Source organism: Punica granatum, chromosome 1 (genome assembly GCF_007655135.1).
Source record: "Punica granatum isolate Tunisia-2019 chromosome 1, ASM765513v2, whole genome shotgun sequence".
Lineage (NCBI taxonomy): Eukaryota > Viridiplantae > Streptophyta > Magnoliopsida > Myrtales > Lythraceae > Punica > Punica granatum.
This window is the reverse complement of record NC_045127.1, coordinates 15,051,391-15,060,239: the sequence shown is the minus strand read 5'-3', so window position 1 is coordinate 15,060,239 and position 8,849 is coordinate 15,051,391. Positions and strand designations below refer to the sequence as shown.

Sequence of the window (8,849 nt, the reverse complement as noted above, 5' to 3'; positions counted from 1 at the left end):
ATGTCAAATTATTGGGTGAAAAGTGCATATACATGTGGATTGCACCGTCGAATGATATATATCTGGAAATATTTTTTGATGTATGATGAACCCTTGGGCAATGCTAATTGACTTTATAAAACTTCCCCACACTGGACAGGGAAAAAAAAAAAAGGAATGATGAAAATATTACCAGACAAAGCAAATTGTTTGCTCACGAAGAACTTTTCGGTCTTCAATTTTCTATAGATAGATATGTTGAAAAGAATAAATGGGTATGCAAAGGTCATTTGTATATTACCCAACTATGTAATATTTAGATTGATGAAGATAATAGTTTCATCAATTTTTAGTAAAACTGAGACAAATGTATAAAACTATGGAACAATTATGAAAACGGAAAGTAGAGTAAAAATTGAGATTGGCGAAAGGAACTTGAGAACATTGATGGTTCAAAACTCACAATTTTTTCAATTACAAAAAAGTCTATGATTCCAATATAAGAAAATAGATATCTGAATAAAGAGTATATATAATACCACTGATGAAATTGAATAAAAGTAACTCCATAGAAACTTCACTAGTAGAAATTAGAATTAGAATAACCAAAAATATTAAGAGTTTACTCAAAAAAAAAAAAGAGGAGCTAGGAGATGCAAAAATTAAAATAGAAGAAAAGACAATTTCAACAATCTCTTTATTAAAAAATTTCTTTTATGAAAGTATAGAGATCTAGGCGCAATAATATTGCAGCACAATTTCAGTGGAAACCTTGATCCTAAAATATAATACCCATCGGATGATAAAATGATTTGTTATTTCCTTTTGGCAGATTGGTAAGACGATGTCATGATCAATATATAAAAGGGAAAAATATCTTTTAGGCCCCTAAACTTTGGTTGTGGAATCCGTTTATCCTCCGAATTATTCTTTTAGAAATATTTACCTCCTCAATTATCATGAGAGGAAATTGTACCTCACCGTTACACCTTCATCCAGATGACAAAAAAATTTCAACGCTATGCAAGTGACACACAAAATACAATTTTAAAATATCAAAAAAAAAAAAACAGCAACAAAGAGAGATCTAGTGGTAGGGGGATGCCGCTCACCCGACGAGGTCGTCCACAGCTTTAGTGGTCGTCGGTGTCCTTATGGGGGTGGCTAGTGGTGGCGGTGACCCCTGCCCCCCTGAAGCACCCTGTCGAGAGAGAGGAAGAGAGGGTGAAAGAGAGAAAGGGAGGGAGAGAGAAGAATAAGCTAGGGGTGGAAGGTCTACGCCATTCGCCATCCACCTCCACCTCCACGAGGTTGTCGGTGACCATTGAGACTGCTGGAACAACCTCACGGGAGTAGATGATGACCGGGAACAAACCTCTCACCCCCATATCTCTACAGCATTCATTTTCCTCCTCACTCGGGGTAAAAGGGAGTGGTGGTTTCGCCATGGGCCACGAGGTAATCACGACCATTGGTTGGTGACGTCTTGGGACGGGTTGGTGCACTCTCTCTTGTTCTAACACTGTTGACAGGGGAGTTTTGAGGGTTATGGTTGCTGTTGGCAACACTTCCACGAGGTTGTCGGCGGCCTCAGTGGTTGCTGGCAACCTCATGGGTGGGTGAGATCTCTATCTACTGCCTTTTTCTTTTTCTTTCAAAGTTCGGCACTTTTATCCATTTGGACAGAAACCGTAACTGTAGGAAGCACATAACTTAATGCAAGACAATTGAGGGGACAAATATGTCCAAAAAAGAGTTGAGGGGCAAATAGGCTTTGCGACTAAAAGAAAATTAATCACATGTACATGATTTGTGTGTTCGTCAACAAAAATAGCAACTCCATGAATTTTTTCTTTTTATTTTTTGCGGTGTGCATTGGTATTTAAAAAATGTATTCCAGTTAATTCAGTTCAAACTCTTGACACACTAAAAAGGTAAAAATGGAATTTTCTATTGTGTTTGATGCAAGAGAAATAGTTCCTGTTGAAGTTGTTTAAACATATGAAAATTGCAATTGCGATCCAGTTTCTTTAACCCGTGAAAGTAATTCAAAGTGCCAAGCGGTTCATCTTGTCATATCTTATCATGTACATACAGTTTTCAAGAAGGAAAAAAATAAATAAATAAAAGAAGAAGAAGAAGAGATAATTGCATCTGAAGTTAGATTCCAAGAGGATTTCACATAATTATCTTTAGCAGAAGGGAACGTTAATTATCTTTCTTAATATTTGAAACAGATGCATTCTTAAGTATTTTATGAGAAGCCGAATAAGAAGTCAACCTGAAACAAATAATATACGCACGTATCCATTACAAGCATATTTCAAGGTCCTATTCTAAAAAGAAAAATATTGAAAAGACGTGCAATGTAAACGTGTGTATATTATCTGTTTCATATTCGCCTTTTTTGGGATTTTTCATAACTCTTTATTTTCTTTCTTTTATTTCTCAACTCGCAAACTTTCTTTGTGATCAAAGATAAATATGTAATGAGATAAATCCTTATGAATCACATTATAAATCCTCATGAATCACATTAGGTATTTTCTCTTTCTCGGAAATTTAGCTTGCTATTGGTTTTCAAGTTGAATAAGTGATCAAACTCAACTTGATTTTGTGCAATGATTACAAATGTTGATAAATATATGCATGAGAGTATATATATATATGTATATATAGATGTGAAAGTAGATGGAAAATTTATTATTAAAAAATTAATTGTAAAAAGTATATGAGAAAATTATTACTAAAAAAATGGTTTGAAAAAATATGAGTAAAAAATTATTATTAAATAGTAGAAAAAGATAAAATAATAATGATTATGTTGTTAAATTTGAAAAGGAATAGGGTCGAGTTGAGTTGAATTGAATAAAATTATTATTTTAAAAACAAATAAACCCGTGTCATTTGTTAATGGAGTAGAGTTTAACTCTATTTCCTTCTAAATATTAATGTATATATTTAAGTGAGATTGTAATAATAGTTATGACAAATTATCTGTGAGAATTTATTATTAAATAAAAGAAAAATATTAAAAAAAAGTAATATTTATGTTATTAAATTGATAGAAAAATGGAGTGAAGTGGAAAATTTATTATTAAAAAATTAATTGTAATAATGATTAGGAAAGAATATGTAAGAAAATTTATTATTAAATATGAGAAAAAGACAAAATAATAATAATCACGTTGTTGTTGAAAAAAAAATGAAGGAATTGTAATGAAGTTAAACTCCATTATCAAATGAATTATTAGTAATTTGGTAGTTCCTCATCTAATGTCTACCGTCCAAGACACAGCACCATTCTCCAAATTCTACTTGAAGTTGTATTCCTTGCTATTATCACGCATACGTCTACTGAAAATCTATATTACATATAAAAGTATCACGTGTTTCTACAATTTTCATTATTTCAAAAATATTTTATACTCTCGTGATTTTTTCTCGGACTTTTTTTACTCTTGACTTTTGATTACACTTTTCATTATATATATATATATATATATGTATATATATATATATATACTTTCTCTTTCTATTCATTGTTGCTTTTCGACATTTATTGTCTTCCATCTTTCTCAATCGAATTAACCATTTATTCTATTATTATTTCATAACAATTTACAGTTTCAAAATTTCATCACACCATATGTTCATTTTTAACGTCCGTTGTCTCAACAGGTTCATACATTCTTTCTATCATCTCTATGAATCACATGATTATTTTCAAAACTTCATATTTCTTCAATTTTTGTTCCAAAAAATATTTGTATCCTTCATGGGTTTTTGCCTTTCTTTTCATACCTGCACACTTTTGGCGTCCTCTATTAGTATGACTTTTTCTCACACACATTCAATTCTCTATTCATCGCTCATTCTCAACATTTACTGCCTCACATGTTCTATTATATATTATCTCAGTCGAGTTAAATTTTGTACATCTCCTCTAAATTTTTCAACTGACTTAAGTTTTATTGTTCATCACCTCGTTTGTTCGAGGAGCTCTTTCTGCCCAGGTATATCTGTCTTTTTATTTAAGACTTTTCTTTTTCGCGATAGATTCTAGACCCATTTTTGTTCTTTCTTAACCATGCATTGCTTCTTATATGATCGAAAAATTGCGGTACTCCAATACATTACTTTACAAGTTTTTTCTTAATTGCCCTTCGAAGTTCTTAAGGAATTTCCCAAAGAATGCTTATCCATTTGGCAATTGTATCGGCATATTTGATTTCGCAATCTGATTTTAAGATTTTTTTTTCAATTACATGATTTTAATATTTTAACTCTAACTTTAACTCTACTCACTACACCACAAAAGTCAATAACACAATTATCACTTTTTTTATTTTTCTTCAATTTTTTTAACCATTCAATTCAATTTTTAATAATAAATTCTTTCAACTATTTATTACTTTTTTCACAATTCAACAATACAATCATTACTTTTTCATACTTTTTCTCATAATTTAACATCACAATCATTACAAACTAATTAAAATAAAAACTCAACTCAACTCAATTTTAAAACTAAACACACTATAAGATCCTAGGTTTAAATTTTGGCCAGAGACGCACCTTTTGGATTTATTAATTAAAAATTGCAAGGGACCCTTTTGAAATTGTGTAACGGTCAAATACGTTGAAATGAACCATCCAAAGATGAAACAACAAGCAAGTCCATTCACCATTTGCATTTCCAAAGTTTTTGAATAGTTCTCTGCAACGAATTTTAAGGAAGAACTTCACGATCCTTATTTTCCAATTCAACCGAAGGGATGAGTCATCTCTAAGCACAACTTCACGATTCTCCTCCTTCTTCTTCTTTACAATTGTTTCTTTTTGGCTATGGTCTTATATTGCATGGCCTAGAGACTACACCGGAAGCTAATAGCATCTAAATTCTCATCTATTTCAGATAAATTGTCAATAGATTTTTCTCTCGAGAATCAAGAATCTCTATCACAAGAAGGTGCTTTTGCTTCAACATATTCCTTCAATTGCGTTCAACTACGTGCAGCGTTTATTGTTGCTTCAACTGCGCTTAATGGTTTGAAAAATACATAGAAGAAGGTGAATAAGAAAAACACCAGAAACTATATTCTAATCATCTTTACCCCTTCATGGTTTTAAGTATGCAGGAACATTTGTACTAATAAACCGAACTTGAAGCAACTTGAAGGACGAAAATCTTCAATTCAACTTAGCATTCTCTACTCCCAGCCTCCTGGCATGTGTGTTGCTGAGATCATTCTCCGACTCTCAAAGAACTTTGTTGAGACTATCTGGCTTGTTTCATCCAAACCTTACACTCTCCCACGTCGTTGTCTACATGGAGCATTTGATCGAGTGTATGGCCGATCATTTCTTAAAAGTCCCATCCAACAAGTATGGTAACTTTCCCATTGTTGTCCTCTCTCTATTTCTGACAACTTGCGATAGTACCACGATAAATATATCGATTAAAAACCAATTATGAGAAGAAAAACTTCGTTGCCATCTAGATCAATATTCATATGTACTTTTATTGCTTTTAGTTAAATTTATATCCATGTGATAGATATATCGATTATTTGGCAAAAAAATTGATCGTTATTTGATGGCTTCCCTATATAGTTAGCCCCAATAAAAGTTAATTTGATGGGCTGGTCTACAATTCATAATGTTGAAGATGCATGTATAGTACAAGTAAATTACTTGTATTTTTTTAAGTAAATAAATTACTTAACCTCAAGAAATTTATTTGCCTTTTTACATAATTTACTTGAGTTATAAGTCAATTATTGAAATTATTCAAATAAATACATGCGTGTAAACTACATGCATTTTAAATATATCTATCATTGAATTTTATAATCGGACTTCGATAGACCTTCACTATATAGTTTTGCCTCTTCAGAAAGTGTCATAGTGGCAAACGTGGTGGTGATGGATCCTCATGCTCAGATCTCCCCCTTTCATATCCCTTCATTTTTAGATTACATTATTTCTATGTCCTATTAAACCAATGAGTCTCTCTTAAAAAAAGGTTGCAATATAGCTTTCTATATTTATATTATCGTATGTCAACTTTATAATTAATCAATAACCATTTAATGAATAAGATTAATTTACATGCAACATACGATGTATTATGTGCAACGCAAGTGTAATTGTACTAGTCTTTAAAATAAGTGCGCTCAAATACAATATATAATCCATTACTTTTTTAAAAAAAATTACACCATACAACACGATTTATTGATATTTTTCACAAGATAGTGCAGTTTGATTTATTTAATCATGCAACGAGAAAATTTTAAATTTTTTCATCACATAACACACCGTCAACTTTCTATTAAATATTGTTGAGAATTATAATCTCATATGGAAAAAATGAAAGAATAACCATAAGTTTATATGAGACTTTGGTACCAATACTTATAAACTTGAGATTTTAAGTGGAAATGAGCTCGGGCCTCGTATAAGCCAAATGAAAATTTAATATGGTATCAGAGAGGGTTACACTTCTGCGTGTCCATGTGAACTCACATTACACCGACCCAATATCGAGAGCATCCAAAAGAGCGCCTCATGTTAGTTCCCCTCGCCCAAGCACAAAAGATGAGTCCGGCTCGAGGTCATTTATTAAGGGCGGGTGTTTAAGGGCATGTGACAATGTGTAAGCAGAATTAGACCACACGTTGCACGTGAATGCAGGTGTTGAGAATTACAAAATCCCACATGTAAAAGATGAAAGAACAACCATTGATTTATATGAGACTTGCGTGCCATCACTTATCAGCATGAGTTTTTAAGTGGAAATGAGCTCGAGCCCGTATAAGTTTAATAAAAATTTAATATGGTATCAGGGTTAGATTAAGCGCATGCGCCTTCACGCGCGTATATGCATCTACACCACGCCAGACTCAATATGTCCGAGTGCAGCTAAGAGTGCGTCTCGTGTCAGTGTTCCCCCTCACCCAAGCACAAAAGATGAACCCGACTCGATGTCAATTGTTGAGGGAACATATTTAAGGGCACGTGACAACGTGTAGCCAGAAATATACCACACGTTACACGTGAGGACTGATGTTGATAATTATAATCGCACATTGAAAAAAATAAAAGAATAATCATGAATTTATATAAGACTTTGATACAAATACTTATCAACTTGAGTTTTAAGTTGATATGGACTCGAGTCCATATAAATCCAATGAAAATTCAATAAATATGATGGAAAGCTGACGTGGCACTCCAATCCTGCACATGTATAATTATGGTGGGACCCAAACAATTAAAAAAAATTATTCCATCCAGCACCTCTTTTTGACCTCCTACTGTCAATTTATGTAAAACATTAAAGGGCAAACTAACATAACACTCCGACCTGTACCCATGTAATTTTGGTGGGACCCAAACAACTAAATATAATGAAATTTATTGTTTTTAAAGAAAAATTGAGTTGGTATTTGGAGAAGGGGTGGGGCATCCCCGCTCACCACTACCACCTTCGATTTGAGAGATCTAGTCAAGGATATCACAATAAAAATCTCGTAACTTTGTTGTTAACGCATTGTTTTCACTACCTGATTGCCATATAAATGCAAACGTGTGACTTGGCTTAATTTATTTCTTTCGTGTAACAAATTCATTCTAAAATTGAACGAAAAAACTCCAACTTTGGTCAGTGCGTCTCCCTCCCATACCAATTTGAGAGATCCCATCCGATTGAGATCGGTCAAATGGGGGGCGGGGGGCTAGGGATATCTCCGTCCCCCACCTACCCAAACTCAGTTTTTTAATTAATTAAAATTAAAAATTAAAATTGTATTTAGTTATTTGCATCCCAACCATAAATAGTTAGGATGATACTTTAGCTTTTGGTCATTTTCTAAGGGAAGCTGATAGTGTTATGCAGCGAAAAAAATTCAAATTTGTCATATTATGTGCTGAAAATGAATCAAATAGGGCTACCTCATGAAAAAAGGTCAAAAATTAATCCTATATGGTGTAATTTTTTTTATTTTATTTAATTATTTGAATCCCGCCAGAATTAAATGTATTAAGGGTTAGAGTGTCACGAGATTTCGTCCAATTTTTTATAAAATGTTGATGGTGTTGTTATGTGGTGAAAAAATTCAAAATTTTCGTGTTGTATGATGAAACTAAATGATCGATCTATGCTACCTCATGAAAAAGAATTAAAAAAACTGTATTGTATGGTGTATTTTTTTTTTGTTCACCCAGACTCAACGGCAACCATCCCCTCTTCCTGGTCTGCGATCATATTGGCAACTTTGCACTCAATAATGTATATCTGTATTAAGGAGCAACCATATGCGTCTCAGTCGTCCTCCGCAATTTATTTATTATTAAATTAAGTTAATTTGGTCGTGTGTTAAATATCTTAGTTACATAACAGGTTGACAACTAGTTAGAATATATGGACCATGAAAAGCCCTGTCACAATCAAAGAGTGTGTAATGCAATGACCCATGTCATCACCTATTAATCAAGAAATTTCAAGTTCGATACTCGTGGTGAGATTATTTATGCCCTTTTATTAACTATTAAAATTTTATATTTTTTTGTAAGAGTACTTTATCAAAAAAAGAAAAAAGAAAAATTACATTCAAAAGGCCTAGCCAAAATACCTATTTAATAATAAAAGTGGTATCAACGGGGGATTGTCTGTTTTACAAGAAACAGAAAAAAAAAGAAAAAAAAAAGAAAGAAGATATGTGAGTATGTTTCCTTGCTGCAAGGAGCTTTAAATTAGTCCAAGATTTAGTGTTTCATTAACCATATAAGAGCTTGTGTCATCATACCCGTTTTAGACGTCTGAGTTTGAGCAAATATGTATAGCTTAGCTCAAACCAATAGCA

At 32.6% G+C, this 8,849-nt stretch overlaps 1 protein-coding gene across 1 annotated transcript; it reads right to left on the bottom strand.

Moving 5' to 3' along the window:
* Nucleotides 1-890: 890 nt before the first annotated feature.
* On the bottom strand, nucleotides 891-1,648 carry LOC116201138. Its single transcript, XM_031532266.1, has 2 exons — nucleotides 1,259-1,648; nucleotides 891-1,180 (listed from the first exon to the last, which is right to left on the bottom strand). The coding sequence occupies exons 1-2, from the start codon at nucleotides 1,590-1,592 to the stop codon at nucleotides 1,113-1,115; spliced, it is 402 nt and encodes a 133-aa protein (XP_031388126.1). The 5' UTR covers nucleotides 1,593-1,648; the 3' UTR covers nucleotides 891-1,112.
* Between the last annotated feature and the right edge of the window lie 7,201 nt (nucleotides 1,649-8,849).

Coding starts and splice junctions, on each gene's coding strand:
- LOC116201138 (XM_031532266.1), bottom strand. CDS start 1,592: ATGAGGTTGCCAGCAACCACTGAGGCCGCCGACAACCTCGTGGAAGTG. Junction 1,181..1,258: donor GGAGGTGGATGGCGAATGGC/GTAGACCTTCCA, acceptor CTCTCTCGACAG/GGTGCTTCAGGGGGGCAGGG.